Here is a 15550-nt window from a genome sequence, read left to right on the forward strand (position 1 = left end):
GGCAGATTTAAGCCGCTGGCCAGCCCTTAGTCCCTGGGCTCCTGAGAACCCAGTGCCCACTCTCATTCTGGCTGCTCTCCTGCCGAGAGGCACTCCGGCAGCTGTATTTTGGCCTCTGGTCCAGGGGGTTCTTTTGAGAGTGTGACTGCCATGTGACCTCTCGTGGCACCTTGGCCCTGGTTATTTCAGCCACTGCCTCTGGGATGGGACAAGGTTCCTCTTGCAGGAGCAGCCAGTCCGGTGCTCCGGCCCCGGCCCTGAGCCACTGCAGCGGGAGTTGTTGGCGCTGAGACAATGACTCAGACGTAGTGTGCGAACGCTTCTCTGAGGCACTCCAGAGAGGACAGCCAGAGGGCATGGCACCCAGCCCCTGGCCTCCTCCACGTTTGCCCCACCTCAGGCTTCTGGTGCCCAGGCCAGATGGGTCCAGGGCCCACCAACTGTCCTGCTCACCTTGGTCCCTGGTGCCACGGACGCCCCTGGGAATTCTCCCTCTTGTCTCATCAGAATCCCTTCCTGGGTTGAGTCCCCCACGAAACAACAGGCTCCCAGTGACTCAGGAAAGCGAGGGGAACGACGCTGTGTCGCCTCTCTGCCTCGGGAAGAGCCCTGCGAAGGAACAAATGTCCCAAAAGAAAGGAGGCAAAGGAGGAAATGAACGGTCCCTGCTTGTCTTCCTGGGCTAACGCACTCGTTCTCCTAGCACTGCTCTGGGCCATTTGCTGATGAAGAGATTGAGGCTCTAAAGGGTTTAGCTCCTCACCCAAGGTCACAGGAAATCAGTGACTATTCAGGCCCTGGGTTCTAAGGAACCCAGAGTTCCTGCTAGGTGGGAGAAACGGGCACCTCCCCAGGAGGCCTCTAAATGCAGAAGGCCTGGTTTGCTCACATCCAGATCGGGTGGGGGGAGGAGGCTGACAACTCTGTCTCAGGGTGCTCCCAGCATTTCTACGTCTCAGTTGGCCAGGGAGGGGATTTTGGGGTGCCCTGAGCTGGGCAAGAGGGAGGAGGGCAGCCCTCCCCGAGGAGCCTGGGAGGTGGCTGGTCATGAGAGGGCCAGGTCCTAGTGCAGCTCCTTCCGGGAAAGCTAGCTCTCGGGGCTGTGGCTGCAGCGGGCACATCTGGAGGGGAGGGGACTGAGCCCCCACAATCACGAACCCTCACGTCTGCCCTTGTCCTACTTCTGTCCCTGCAAGTAAATCTCTATTCTTGGCCACAGAAACCTGAGCGGTCCTCCGATGGTGAGCTCCTCCTTGGGAGGGCAGATCGCTGGATGGCTCTGTGCACGGGCAGACACGGGGTCCAGCCCTCCTCCAGGGCTGCCATACAGGCAGGACCTTCTCGAGGTCCCCCCGCCCTCATCTTATCACCCACAGCAGATGAGGAAGGAGACTTAGACCTAGAAGTCTCTCAACTCCCAACTTACCTCTTTCCGTGGAAAGGCCAAGAGATGAAGCTAGACCTTTTGGTCAGGATGGGAGGGGAGGGAGGAGAGGAAGGAGGAGGACTTGGAGAAATAGAAGGTACACACACACACACACACACACACACACACCACACACACACACGCACACACGCAGTAGAAGCCATACCTTCAGACAAGTGGGCAGAAGACACCTTGGAGGGCAAGAACCTGCTAACTCCACCTGTGGCAGGCTCTGTGGGAGGGGGCATGTCCTGGAGAAGGTTAGAGAGCCTCAGGTGCTGGGACGGAGGCCACCGTCTCTCTTTTCTGCTGAAGTCCAGACAAGACTGGAAACTGACACCATGTCCAGCTTTTCATCCACAAAAAAAAAAAGCAGTTTGTCAGGCCTGACCTTTGACACATGATGTTAAGTCGTCCCTTCTCTGCTTGAGGAAATTACTGCCTCGCAGCCCAGGGTACGTGTGTGGGGGGAGCGTCTCTTCAGGGCAGAGAGACAGCCAGGTGCTGAATGGGGTAGAATCTCCCCCCATTCTTCCTTCACCTCTATCAGGGGAATCCTCATTTGCATTCCGCTCTCGGCTCTCCTCCTGCAGATGTAACCTATTTCTATTCCCCCCCCCCCCCGCCCCCCCACCTTCTTCAGACTCTACTGTGACCTCTGGAGCCATCCCTCAACCTTGTCACGCCACCCACCCATCCCAGGTTTTTTCAATGTAACACGGACCCCTCCACGGCTCTCCCTCCCAGGCCCCGCCCCTTCTTGTCGAGCCCTCCCAGGCGCCGCCCTCGCCGCCGCCGCGGTAGCCAATAGCGGAGGAGCTGATTTGCATAGCGGCGCGGGGGCGCGGCGGCGGGCAGGGGGCGGAACCACGCGACCTCCTAAATCAAAGTTGGGAGGCGAGGACTGGGCGGCGGGGGCCCCGGGGTGCGGGCCGGGGCCCGCGGGGGGCGGGGGGGAGATGGGGGGCGGGCTCAGAGGGCGGCGGAGGTGGCCGGACCAGGACCGCTCCGCGGCTCCCTCCCGCTGCTCATCCCCGCGTCCCCGCGTCCCTCCTCCCCTGACTCCCGGCAGCATCCTCCGCGGACCCTCGGTCCTTACGGTCCTCACTCCCGGGGTCGTCCCGCTCCCGCCGCCCCGCGCAATCGCCACCCCTGCCCGGCCGCCCCGGGAACTTTCTCCCCGCCCGCGCCCGGGAGTGAGGGGTGGCCGTGTCTGGGCGGGTGTCTCCCGGGGCTCCTCGGGAGGCGGTCTCCGGAGAAGGGCGTCAGGGTCCCGGAGAGACGCCCGCGCCCCCCCGCAGCCTGCCCCGCGGCGGGAGGACCGTCGGGTGTCGGCGTCCTCGCGGCCCTTCGCCCCCGACCATGACCGAGATGAGCGAGAAGGAGAGCGAGCCGGATGACGCGGCCGCCCACGCCGCCCCGGGGACCGGGTCCGTCCTCCCAGAGACCAAGGTAACTGGGGGGCGCGGGGCCTGGACCCCCCTGGCCGGGCGCCCCCGGGGGCCGGACGCCGGATTCGGGGCTCCGGCCTAGGTGGTCCCTCCGGGTCCGGCTGCCCCGGGGTCACAGTATCGGGGCAGGTGTGATTCCTGAGGCTCCGCGCGGGGGAGTGGGTTCGCGCGCGTGATGAGCGGACGCACCGGACCCTCCGGGGCCGCCGGGGCCGGGCCGGCGCGGCTGGAGGGAGCCGGGCGGGCGGGGGAGCGTGTGGCCGTGAGTGGCCGCGCCGGGTGCTGCGTGCGGGGCGCATCCCCGCGGGGCCGCGGGGTCTCGGGGTGCCGCGCAGCCGGCCCCGCTCTCCGCCCGCGTCTCTGGACACGTCTCCACAGCCCGCTGTCTCTGACCTGTCTCTCCGGGCGCGTCTCTCTCTCCCGCGTTCTCGGGGCTGCCCTACGTGTTTACCGCCGAGTCTCCCGACCCGCCGCAGCCCCGCAGCCCCCCTCCCGCCCGGTTAGTCCGGGGCCGCGAGGCCGCGGCCGGGGGTGCGCAGCGTCCGAGGCCAGGCGGGGGCTGCGGCAGCGGGGCCGGCGCGGGGACCCGGGCTGTGGCTGCGGCTCTGCTCTCCCCGCACCCGGGGATCTGGACGAGGCTGGGGTGGGATAGGGCGGGTAACGGGTAACAAGAAGAGAGAGAGAGAAATAGAGAGAGAGAGAGAGAGAGAGAGAGAGAGAGAGAGAGAGAGAGAGAGAGAGAGAGAGAGAGAGAGAGAGAGAGAGAGAGAGAGAGAAGTCATCGTAATTAATGAATATCATAATTAACCGTGATTATGTATGATCGCTGCTCCTGCGGGAGTCACCGAGAATGCGTTATTCCCCTGGGAAGTCAGGCGGAGCCCAGACTCCGGGCGCTGGAGTAGGTGAGGGCGTCGCTCACATTCAACGCACCCCTTCCCCTCCCTCCCCCTCCCCCTACCCCCTACCCCGTCCCTCTTCTAATCTGTCGCCCCCTTCCCAAAGTTCTAGGTGCTCTCAACTCACCTGCAAGTTCTGCGGGAAGCAGCTTCAGCCGGCCTGGGGATGGGGATGGGGATGGGGATGGGGATGGGGATGGGGATGGGGATGGGGAGAAGCTCTGCCCCATCTCAGACATCAGGCCAAGACCTCCTTTCCCTCGCCGGGTATTTTGTTCCCGCCCTGCTCCTGTTACACAGAGGAAGGCAGTGAGGACCAGAATAGATGGGTCTTTGGCTCCCCCTGGTAGTATCTAGTTCATCTGGAGTTCTCTCCAATGCCCTCTTCCTCCTCATTCTGTCTTGGCCCCCTCCCCCCACCCCAGGATATAAGGTTAATTCAAGGTCAAGGTCATCAAGGGGGTGACCAGGGCGAGGTGAGTAAAGCCACAGTGGAGTCTGGCTGAGGCACCCAGGAAGCTCCCCGTCCCTGAACCAGAGGGACCCAGTGGGTCTTCCTGTCCAAGTCTTCAGATATACACTTTAAAAATTTTTTTAAAATATATATTTTATTAACTTTTTACAGAGAGGGATAGAGAGTCAGAAACATCAATGAGAGAGAAACACCAATCAGCTGCCTCCTGCATATTCCCTACTGGGGATGTGCCCGCAACCAAGGTACATGCCCTTGACTGGAATCGAACTTGGGACTTTTCAGGCTGCAGGCTGACACTCTATCCATTGAGCCAAACCAGTCAGGGCTGTTTTTTTTTTTTTTTTATTTTATCAGATATACATTTGACCTTCTCCTGGCCTTTCTGAGAATGAGACCCCGGCTCTCAGACCACAGAGTTAACCCCCCCCTCAGAAAGCCACGTGAATCCTGGGAAAGGAGAGAGGTGTGGGGCAGGAGGCTGTGCTTGGAATACCTGTGACTGCTGCTTTCCGGCAGAGGGTCCCAGGAGCTGAGCCCCAGCCCGAGGCCCAAGGCCCCTGGCCTTCTCAGTGGCCTTTAGTCACCCTGGACAGACATATGCCAGCCCCCTCCCTGCTCCCCAGGGACTAGGGGGCCTGCTCCCCACACCGAGGCCTGGCCGCTCTGCCCTGTCCTTAGCTCCCCACAAGCATGCGGGAGTGAGCGCAGGCAGGAGGCCTGGGCAGTGCTGCCTCAGCAGCCAGCAGGCTCGAGCACAGTTGTGTGAGGAGGGGGAGGCCTGTGCCGGGCAGGTTTGCACTGCCCCCCTCCCAGCTCAAGGACCCTCCAATGCCAGTCACTCTGCCCCCCTCCCAGCCCAAGGACCCTCCAATGCCAGTCACTCTGCCCCCCTCCCAGCTCGAGGACCCTCCAATGCCAGTCACTCTGCCCCCCTCCCAGCCCAAGGACCCTCCAATGCCAGTCACTCTGCCCCCCTCCCAGCCCAAGGACCCTCCAATGCCAGTCACTCTGCCCCCCTCCCAGCCCAAGGACCCTCCAATGCCAGTCACTCTGCCCCCCTCCCAGCCCAAGGACCCTCCAATGCCAGTCACTGCTGGGTCTGAGCCTGGGCTATCCCAGGAGCAGGGAGGAGTGCACACCTGGCCTGGCCGCTCTGTGCCTTTGTGCCCTTCCCCTGTGCCACACCCTTGGGAAGGACTCGGCCATAACTCAGTAATAACAAGCTGGGCTGGGGGTCAGGAGGGCAGAGGTGGGCAGAGAGAGAATAATTCAGGACCCTTGCCAGCCTCCTTTCGTTCTCCTCCCCCAACCTGTCTCAAGGAAACTTCTATCTCCAGGCCGTGGCAGTGCGGGGGGAGAAGAAAGGAAGAGGGCTGGCTGCTGCCCACCCAGCTCAGTTGGAGGCAGGTACACCAGAGGGGGCCGGGACCCACCAGGCAGGGAAGCCAACATCCCAGGCTTGTCCATCAGTGGGGCCCCTGGGCATTTATTGCCAAATCCATCCTTCTGCCCTCCCTGCGGTTGGGTCTCACCCTGGCACCCAAGCTACTGAGCCACCTTCCTCGTGTCAGCACCTCCTCTTCTGGGTCCCCATCCCATGCTACCACACAGGGCCCGCGATCGCCCCCTTTGGTGCCATCTCTGGGAAGACCCTGCCATGCCAGCTCTGCCATCTGAGTCAGCTTGTGCCAAGTCCACCAACACCCACCGCCAGCTGCTTCGTGCCCTTTCAGGAGCTGGCAGGGGGTGTGAGGTACAGCAGGGAATGGAGAGGGCAGGGGTGGGGACCCTTTCTTCTGCCAGGGGCCATTCGGGTGTTTATAACATCATGCGTGGGCCATACACAATTGCCAACTTAGAAATGAGCTTGCTCTATTTGGTCAGACATTCAATTAACTCACCCCGAATGCCTTGGCAGGGCCAGGCCAGGTGGTTTTGCAGGCCTTATATGGCCCGTGGACCTGGCATTCCCACTCCTGGCCTAGGATTCGGGGAAGTGGGGAGGAATTCAGAAGAACAGGGCTGGTGGTTCAGGCCCCAAGCCAGACAAGCTCCAGGTGCCTTGGGATGGAACAGGATCCAAGGGAAGAGGGTCCAGCTCACCAGGGTACACGGCAACCCCTCCCTGTGCCAGGGAATGGGTCCCAGGATGTGCGGGCGCCCAAAACATAGCTGGCGGGGAGGTGGGGAGAGATCTTCTCCAGGAACAAGGAGCCCCGGGATGGGAACCCTTGGCCAGGCTGGACCAAAATGACACTGTGCAGCCGAGCCAGTGTCTCTGGAGGGAGCAGGCATCGAGCCGTTTGCTTCCTGCCTCCAACCACAGCCCTTGGCATCTGCCAGCCTCCCCAGGTGGTACCCGGTGCCCACACTCAGCCAGTGAGTTTCCGACAGAGTCGGGGTTGCCCTGGAGCTGGGGAACACTGTGTGGCTGGTGGCTCCGAGGCCAGGGGGCCGCTGGAGGGGAGAATGGGGAGGATGGTAGTGATGCTGGGAGGTTGCTATGAAAATAATGGCCTGGGGAAGGGGACGTGATTGCCGTCTTAAACTATTGATATTTGAAGGCCTGACGTGTGTGAGAGGGAGCAGCCCTCCCTGGAGCCACGGGAGGAGCAGGGCCCGCAGGCAGAAGTGGCAGGAGGCGGGTTTCAGGTCTCTTTGGGGAAGCGCCGTCCAGTGAGTGCAGCTGCCCGAAGGTGGGGTGCCCGTCCCAAGAGTGGGTGTGCTTCCTGCCACAGGGTGACCAGCACAGTCGGAGCTGGGGAACATTGTGTGGCTGGTGGCTCTGGGGGGCCGGGCAGGGGCTGCTCTCCATGGCCAGGGGTGCCTACAGGCCAGTGATACTCAGTTCCTCCCGTGAAAGGGGGGTAGGATCACGGTCACCACCTCAGAGGGCAGAGCCAGGATGGATGAGATGTTGCAGAAAAAGTGCGAACTCCCTCCCAGCTCACTGACAATGACAGCCCCTTATAGCGATCCGTTTATGTTTTTTTGCTTTTTGGACCCAGAGCCTTGCATTGCTTAGAGAGCACGCAGTCCTACCTCTTTCCTCTTGGATGTGGGGAAACTGAGTCACGGAGAGAGGCAGGGAAGTGATGCGCTTTCAGACAGCAGGTTTGGTTCGGCCCCCACTCCCAGCACGGACGCCCGGAGGCCTGTGTGTTCTGTCTGTGAAAGCCCCCGGAGCCACCGTTAGCCCGTAGATCACATTCGTGTCCGGATCCGTTGGCCCTCCGGCTTCCACCTCTGGCTCAGCGCGCAGGCATGCCGGGCCGGGCCCCGTTCTCACAGGCACACAAAGAGCCCGCAGCGCGGTCCGGAAAGCTGCGTTCGGAAGGCGCTGGGCAGCTCAGGGTGCCAGGCACCCCTGGGCTCTGGCTTCACAGCTGGCAGTGGCACATGAGGCCTCCCTTGTGCCCAAACATCTCCCTCTCCGCTCCCCTCATCCGTCTCGCTGCCGGCTGACCGCCCCAGGCCTGGAGGGGCCACCATTTCCATCCTCTTGGCACCGCCGCCAGGCTGGCTGCCATGGCACACAGGCTGCATGGTGTGCCAGCCGGGAACCCTGGCCAAGTGTTCCTGTCTGGAGCCAGGCTTCTGGGAGCCCCCCTCCCCCTTTTTCTATTGCTGTGGGAAGGAGTAGGGGGGGGGGTGGACACTCTCCACAGGAGGGGAGTGGGGCAAGGATGTGGGTGGAGGTGATTCCAGGTCTCGCTCTGGGCAGGCTCGGGAATGGTGCGTGAGGACCAGATCCTCCCTGCAGGATCCGCTCTGCACTCCAGACGGGCTCCATTTGGGATTCCAGCCACTTGCTCATTTATTCAGCAAACACTGACCGGGCATCCACTGTGTGCGCAGGCTCTGTGCTGAGATGTGCAGCCTCGGCCCCTGCCCTGGGCTGGCTCCCGGGCTCTGGGGAGAAGGAGAAGTGAATAACAACATAACCTGATTGGAGCTGTAATGGAAGTCAGAGTCAGGGCGGCTGGCCCCAGAGGAGGGGGTGGTTCCACTAAATGGAATTCCTGCAGGAGAGACAGCTTCCCGGAAGAGGAAGTCACGGGAAATCCTGAAGGATAAAGAGGGTATTAACTGGATGAGGCGAGAAGAGGACAAATAAGCCCATAGCTCAGGGGCACAGAGCAGGATGAGTCCTCAGGCCTGGGTGGCGGGCGGAAGGCCTGGGCTGGAAAGGCAGGTTTGCCCAAGTTACAGAGTCTCACGTCTGAAGTGAGGGCTTCTGCTGGGTCCTGAGGAGCCGTGAAAAGTTTTGTTTTTGGTTTTTAAAAATATATTATTATTGCCGAAATCGGTGTGGCTCAGTGGATAGAGCACCGGCCTGCAGACCGAAAGGTCCCGGTTTCAATTCCTGGTCAAGAGCATGTACCTTGGTTGCGGGCACATCCCCAGTAGGGGTGTGCAGGAGGCAGTGAATGGATGTTTCTCTCTCATCAATGTTTCTGACTCTCTATCCCTCTCCCTTTCTCTCTGTAATATATATTATATATATTATTGATTTCAGAGAGGAAGGGAGAGGGAGAGAGAGAGATAGAGACATCAATGATGAGAATCATTGATTGGCTGCCTCCTGCACATCCCCTGCTAGGGTTTGAGCCCATAACCCTTGGCCGGAATCAAACCTGCGGACCCTTCAGTTCACAGGCCAAACTCTATTCACTGAGCCAAACTGGCTAGGGCCATGAAAAGTTTTTAGCAAGGTCCTCCCTGTATGGAAAGCAGATGGAGGCAGCCCGGCTGGTGTGGCTTGGTGGTTGAGAGCAGACCCATGAACCAGGAGGTCATGGTTGATTCCCAGTTAGGGCACATGCCCAGGTTGTGGGCTCAATCCCTATTAAGGGACCTGCAGGAGGCAGCCGACAATGATTCTCTCTCACCATTGATGTTTCTATCTCTCCCTCTTCCTTCCTCTCTCTCAAATCAATAAAAAACATATATATAAAGCAGGTGGAGGCAAAAGGTTGTGCCCTCAATCAGCCTCAATCAGCCTGGGGTGCTGTGGCCTGAATTAGGGCAGGGCTGTGCGAGGGATGAGGCGATCGTAGGGGACAGGCTGGAGAGGAGTTTTAGAGGGAAAGCAGCCTTGAGGACGAGGGTTCAGGATGACCACTTCCACCCTGTCAAGGACAGGTGGACAGCCGAAACCGGTTTGGCTCAGTGGATAGAGCGTCGGTCTGTGTACTGACAGGTCCCGGGTTCAATTCCGGTCATGGGCATGTACGTTGGTTGCGGGCAGATCCCTGGTAGGGGTGTGCAGGAGGCAGCTGTTCCATGTTTCTCTCTCATCAATGTTTCTAGCTCTCTATCCCTCTCTCTTCCTCCCTGTGAAAAATCAATATTATTAATAATAATAATAAAAGAACAGGTGGACACCTGGACCTGGTGTGTTGTGTTTGACCCCCAAAGCATTTGTTAACTCGAGTAAACCGTGTGCCCATACCACGAAGCCCTGTGGAGCCATAAAGAAGAATGATGGATCTCTGTAAGTACTGGAATGGAATGACTTCCAAGATTTACTGTGACGTGGAAAAAGCAAGGTACAGGAAAAACAGTATACTACCATTTCTGCAAAGGGGGGGGGGGGAAATGAACCCTTTTAAATGTGTTTCCGTTCGATTTCCCATAGAAGTCTAGGTTTCTTTTGAAAATCGGAAAGCCTGACCCTCCTGGGTGGCCTCCCTGGCTGTTCAGTTGGCCACGGTCCCCACCACCCCTCCTTGTGCGCCTGCCCAGCCGGACTCCTCTGCTCACCGAGGTCGCCGGAGGCCTCTGGGGTTCTGGAACTTCATCTCACCTCTGGCCCCAACACAGCTGTCCTGGGGGGGGGCAGCCTCCTGGGCTTCCGCTCACAGCCCCCTTCCTCCCTCAGCTCCAGCGGTTCAAGCGCTCGCTGTCCCTCAGGACCATCCTCCGCAGTAAGAGCGTGGAGAACTTCTTCCTCCGCTCCGGCTCCGGCACCGGCTCCGGCTCCGAGCTCAAGTGCCCCACGGAGGTGCTGCTGACCCCGCCCACCCCGCTGCCCCCCTCCTCCCCGCCCCAGGCATCCACCCAGAGGGGCCTGCCCACCCCGGCCCCCTCCCCCTGCCCGGCCCCACGGCCCCTGGCATCTCTCAAACCCGTGAGGCTGCACAGCTTCCAGGAACACGTCTTCAAGCGAGCCAACCCCTGCGAGCTGTGCCACCAGTTCATTGTGGGTAGGTGCCTGAGGCGGGCGAGGGGAGGGGCCAGGGTGGGCACGGGGATTGGCCTGAGAGTCATGGCTCCCAGTTCTCGCTGTGCCCCTCACCCCGGGCAGACAGATGAGCACTGTTGGGGTGGGGGTCAAGGTCTTGCTGTGTTTACTAACAACTCGGGCTTCAGTGCAAGTTCCCACCCTGACTGGATGAGGGGTAGATGCTGGTCCCGGAGACTGGTCCCCTCCCGTCCCCCTCCTCCCTCATCTGCCTCCTTTGCTCCATTGCCCATGGGGGTGTCCTCTCTCAATCAACCTCTTTTTCTGAACCCAACTCTCCCCAGGAAACTCCAAGCAGGGCTTGCGCTGTAAGACGTGCAAAGTCAGTGTCCACCTCTGGTGCTCCGAGGAGATCTCCCACCAGCAATGCCCGGTCAAGTCGGTGAGTGGGTGGCTCAGTGGATAGAGCATCAGCCTGCGGACTGAAGGGTCCCGGGTTCGATTCCGGTCAAGGCATGTACCTTGGTTGCGGGCACATCCCCAGTGGGGGATGTGCAGGAGGTGGCTGATCGATGTTTCTCTCTCATCGATGTTTCTGACTCTCTATCCCTCTCCCTTCCTTTCTGTTAAAAAAAAATCAATAAAATATAAAATAAAATAAAAGACAATGAGTGGAGGTGGCTGGCGGAGAGCCCCCGGGGGGAAGGAGTCCCCCTCCAGGCTGGTTCCCCATGTGGCCTTGAGGAAGATCAGCTACTCCACGGGCTACGGCGCCCTCACGCCCTCTCTCCGCCCCCTCTTGCCCTAGTCTTCCTCCTTCCGTCGCAACTTTAGCTCCCCGCTCCTGGTGCATGAGCCGCCGCCAGCCTGTGCCGCCAGCAGAGAGTCTCCCCCCACCGGTGAGTACCCCCTGCTGCTCCCGAGCCCACTGTGGGCCCGCGCCTTCCTCCGGGGGCCGCCTGGGTCACACCGCCACCACTTCCCTTCTGGGGGTGCTCCCTTCTGAAGGTAGGGCTCCTTCACCCACTCCTCCTTCAACAAAACTTTACTGAGCACCTGCTAAGGGCTAGACATTGTGCCAGCCACAGGGAAGATGAAGTTCGTGGTCGGTGAGGAAGCTGGACGTGAAATACATAATCACACCAGATGGACGCATGAAACGAGGATAGGAAATAAAGAGAGGAGAAGGCAGCCACCGTCCCCAACCTGGGAGCCTGGGAGAGGCACCCGGGAAGAGTGGAGGGTGGGGAGTTAGTCCCCTGAGGCTCTGGGGAAGGGAGTGTGGGCAGAGGGTGTGGCCTGAGGGGAGTTAAAGAAAAGACAGCCGAAACCGGTTTGGCTCAGTGGATAGAGCGTATGTCTGTGGACTGAAGGGTCCCAGGTTCGATTCCGGTCAAGGGCATGTACATTGGTTGAGGGCACATCTCCAGAAGGGGGTGTGCAGGAGGCAGCTGGTCGATGTTTCTTTCTCATTGATGTTTCTAGCTCTCTGTCCTTCTCCCTTCCTCTCTGTGGAAAATCAATAAAATATATTAAAAAAAAAAAAAAAAAAAAGAAAAAGAAAAGACAATATGGCTGGGACTCAGGGAGTGAGAGTGAGAGGGTGTGACAGGACCATGGGCCCAGGGCCTGGGGCTCCATTTGTGATTGTTCTCTGGACTTTATTCTAAGGACAATTGTTGTGTTTTCACAAGGGCATTCTGGCTGCTGTGTGGACTGGAGGGGCACAGTGGAAGCAGAGAAAGTAGTCGAAAGGTTGTGATGGTTGCCAAGAGAGAGTTTGGAGCTTGGGGCAGACTGGTAGCGGTGAAGAGGGAGGGAAGTGGGCAGGTTCTAGAACATTCCGAAGGTAGGACTAAATGACGGAGTGATGTGGGCAGTGAGGAGAGGGAGGGGTCAAAGATGCCGCAGTTTCTGTGTGGGCTCGTGGGCTCGGTGGGAGGACCTGGCTCTCCCTGTGATGGGGGGAGAGGGAAGGGCAGATGAGGGGACACCAGAGTTTAGCCTCCAGGATGCTGAGCGGTGGGGCAGCCGGGGCTGAGACCGGGGCTCAGGGGCTGAGCGAGGCTGGCAGCGGGGTGCCCGGCCTTGAGCGTGGATCCCTGGCAGGCGCCAGCGGGAAGGTGGACCCGGTCTACGAGACCCTACGCTATGGCACCTCCTTGGCACTGATGAACCGCTCCAGCTTCAGCAGCGCCTCTGAGTCCCCCACACGGAGCCTGGTATGGTGGGCACCAGAGGGGAGCCTCGGGGCAGGGGTCTCTGCGGATGAGGGTCCAGGGCCTGAACCCTTCCCTCCGTCTGTCCCCAGAGCGAGCGGGAGGAGCTGACTGAGGATGGGGAGAGCAGCATCCGAAGCTCTGAGGAGGGCCCTGGCGACAATGGTGAGTGGAGGTCAAGGACCAGGGCAGGAAGGGGTCACAGTGCCAGTGCGGTGGCTTCCTGCTGCCTCACACCCTGTCTCCCCTCCCCCCTCCGCCCTCTCCCCCCTCCCCCGCCCCTGGCATCTGCAGTGTTCACAGCCCCCGCAGAGAGCGAAGGCTCAGGACCGGAGGAGAAGAGCCCGGGGCAGCAGGTGAGGGGTGCTGGCGCCAGCCCCAGGAGGCCAGGTGTCACTGGCCCACAGGGGGGGGGGGGGGACAGGGGAGAGGAAGTGTCACTGCTCCATCGTTTATTCTCAGCCCGCCGCCTGTCTACAGGGTGGGCGATGCTAGGGGGAGTGGCCACAGCAGGCAGGGGCGTCACCCTCCCACCACTGGCCCAATGCCTATTGCTCCCACTCCTGTTCCCACAAGGGCGGGCCGTTTCAGGGTGCAGAAGGCAGCAGAGGATCCTCTTCTCCATCCCGGCCCAGTCCCCGCAGGGGTGTGTGTGTGTGTGTGTGTGTGTGTGTGTGTGTGTGCGCACAGCAGCTGGGAGAGCCTGGCCTCTCCGTGTCCTTGACCCAGGAGCCCCGTGTCCCACCTCCCAGCCCCCAGGTAGCAAGGTCAAGGCCAGCGGGCGGAGTGAAGAGGGTGTGGCCCCCCATCCCTGACCCAGAGCTCTCCACAGCCCCCCAAGCAGCCGCCGCGGAAGGACGTGGGGCCCATGTACTCCTACGTGGCGCTCTACAAGTTCCTGCCCCAGGAGAACAACGACCTGGCGCTGCAGTGAGTCCTCCCTGTGCCCGGCCGCCTGGCGGCCCCCTGCCCCACCGCAGGCTCTGTGCTCCTTGGGAACCGAGTGTGAGGGGCCCTTCGGGAACCTTCTCCCTCATCCTGGAGGCTGCTGAGCCCAGAGAGGAGCAGAGCTGCCCCGGGTCCGAGAGGGAATGGGCGCTGATGGCATGGCTCCCGCCCCTGCCCCGGCCCTGTCCGCTGTCCCTGAGGTCACACAGTGTCCTCTGATGAGAGCATCGGGAATCCGCCTTCCGCTGAGGGGCCACATGGGGGGGCTGTGGCCCAGGAGGGTGGGGGTGCAGAGAGGGCCAGCCCACCCCGCCCCCCATGCTGCCCCGCTCTCTCCCCCCAGGCCCGGAGACCGGATCATGCTGGTGGATGACTCTAACGAGGACTGGTGGAAGGTGAGTTGGCAGGGTGGGAGGCGGAGGGACCCTGGTAGGCATCTCACCAACCTCTGCCCCCGATGGGCACTAACCCCCTTCTCTCCAGGCCCCAAAGACCACTCCTCCTCCAGCCACTTGCTCTAGCCAAGCCTGGGACCAGCCCTCAGGCCTTGCTCTTGCTTTGACCTCCTTCCGCCCCCAGCCGCCTCAGCTCTCTCTCTGCCCACCTGACGCCCTTCCCGACTGGGGGCTGAATGCAGAGAACCCAGCACCTGGCATTGGCTCTGAGTGGTCCCTGGGTCTGGACAAAGCAGTGAGGGGTCAGGGGCACTGGTGCTCACGCCAGCCTCGTCCCCAGGGCAAGATTGGCGACCGGGTTGGCTTCTTCCCGGCCAACTTTGTGCAGCGGGTGAGGCCGGGCGAGAATGTTTGGCGCTGCTGCCAGCCCTTCTCCGGGAACAAGGAGCAGGGCTACCTGAGCCTCAAGGAGAACCAGGTGAGTGCCGGGCCCTGCCGGCTGCAGGAGGCGGGGCTGCGGCCTCTGTCCTCTTCTGGAGGGGGGCTTGGGATTGGTGGCCACAGGCAGGGGGCTGCGTTACCTGGGAGGCAGCTTTGGGGAGGAGAGGAGCACTGGATTGGGAGTCCAGAGGCTCGGGTTCGAATGGTGGCCCTGCCTCCGGCTTGTGGCGTGACCTCAGCCAAGTTCTTGTCCCGCTGAGATGTGGGAGAGGGGCTGGTGTCACCGTCAGCCCCAGAGTGCGGCTCTGTGTCTGCTGACGTCCTGATCTTGCTGCTGCACCCTGTGCCCTCATGGGATCTGCACCCAGCACCCCGGCTGAGGTCTGCAGCCACATCTGATGCCAGTTTCCTCATTCCCCGGAGCGGGGCCCCCTGGGAGCCATCAGCAGGACTCGGGGCCGGGGCTGCAGGCAGGGCCAGGCCTCAGCGCCGTGTCTCTCTGGCTCAGATCTGCGTGGGCGTGGGCAGGAGCAAGGATGCTGACGGCTTCATCCGCGTCAGCAGCGGCAAGAAGCGGGGCCTGGTGCCAGCCGACGCCCTGACCGAGATCTGAGCGGAGCCAGGAGAACCCAGATGCCACCCCTGCCTGTGCCTGGCCCTCGCTTCTGGTCCCGGGAGGGGAGCGGGCATCTGCCCACGCGCTCCCTCCATCCGCCTCTCCCCCAGCAGCCATCGCCACGGCTTGGGAGGCTTCTGCACTGAGGAAGGTTCCATTTCTTGGTCCCAGCGTGTCAGAAAGATGTGCTCCTCTGGGACTTGGGGTGGGGGAGGAGAGAATGGGGGGGATGGGGGAGCTCCAGGCAGGACCACCCCGTGCCCAGGCACCCCCAGTCCAGATGCCATGCTGAGTCCAGCCCTGAGGGGCATTCTTGGGGGACCTCCCTGCTGCTTCTTCCCGCAGAGCCTGTGCCCACGCCAGCTTTGCATGGCCCACGCTCCCTCTGCCGCGGGGCCCTGCTTGGGCCTGATGTGTGCGGCCTGGCCACGCTGCCGGCGGAAGGAGTGCCTTCCCGGCCCTCAGCCCCCAACTGCTGCTCTGTGTCCGCTGA

The 15550-nt window shown here is 61.4% G+C and overlaps 1 protein-coding gene across 1 annotated transcript; it reads left to right on the forward strand.

Moving 5' to 3' along the window:
- Positions 1-2335: 2335 nt before the first annotated feature.
- On the forward strand, positions 2336-15513 carry STAC2 (SH3 and cysteine rich domain 2). Its single transcript, XM_036407942.2, has 11 exons — positions 2336-2878; positions 10136-10460; positions 10783-10880; positions 11247-11337; positions 12548-12660; positions 12750-12822; positions 12952-13013; positions 13490-13587; positions 13949-14000; positions 14341-14478; positions 14950-15513. The coding sequence occupies exons 1-11, from the start codon at positions 2789-2791 to the stop codon at positions 15052-15054; spliced, it is 1245 nt and encodes a 414-aa protein (XP_036263835.1). The 5' UTR covers positions 2336-2788; the 3' UTR covers positions 15055-15513.
- Positions 15514-15550: the final 37 nt, after the last annotated feature.

Source organism: Pipistrellus kuhlii, unplaced genomic scaffold (genome assembly GCF_014108245.1).
Source record: "Pipistrellus kuhlii isolate mPipKuh1 unplaced genomic scaffold, mPipKuh1.p scaffold_m20_p_37, whole genome shotgun sequence".
Classification (NCBI taxonomy): domain Eukaryota; kingdom Metazoa; phylum Chordata; class Mammalia; order Chiroptera; family Vespertilionidae; genus Pipistrellus; species Pipistrellus kuhlii.

Excerpts from the sequence above, each read along its gene's own strand:
- STAC2 (XM_036407942.2), top strand. The coding sequence starts at position 2,789 with ATGACCGAGATGAGCGAGAAGGAGAGCGAGCCGGATGACGCGGCCGCC. Across the intron at positions 10,461-10,782 it reads GTGCCACCAGTTCATTGTGG|GAAACTCCAAGCAGGGCTTG; the intron begins GTAGGTGCCTGA and ends AACTCTCCCCAG. Across the intron at positions 13,588-13,948 it reads AACAACGACCTGGCGCTGCA|GCCCGGAGACCGGATCATGC; the intron begins GTGAGTCCTCCC and ends CTCTCCCCCCAG.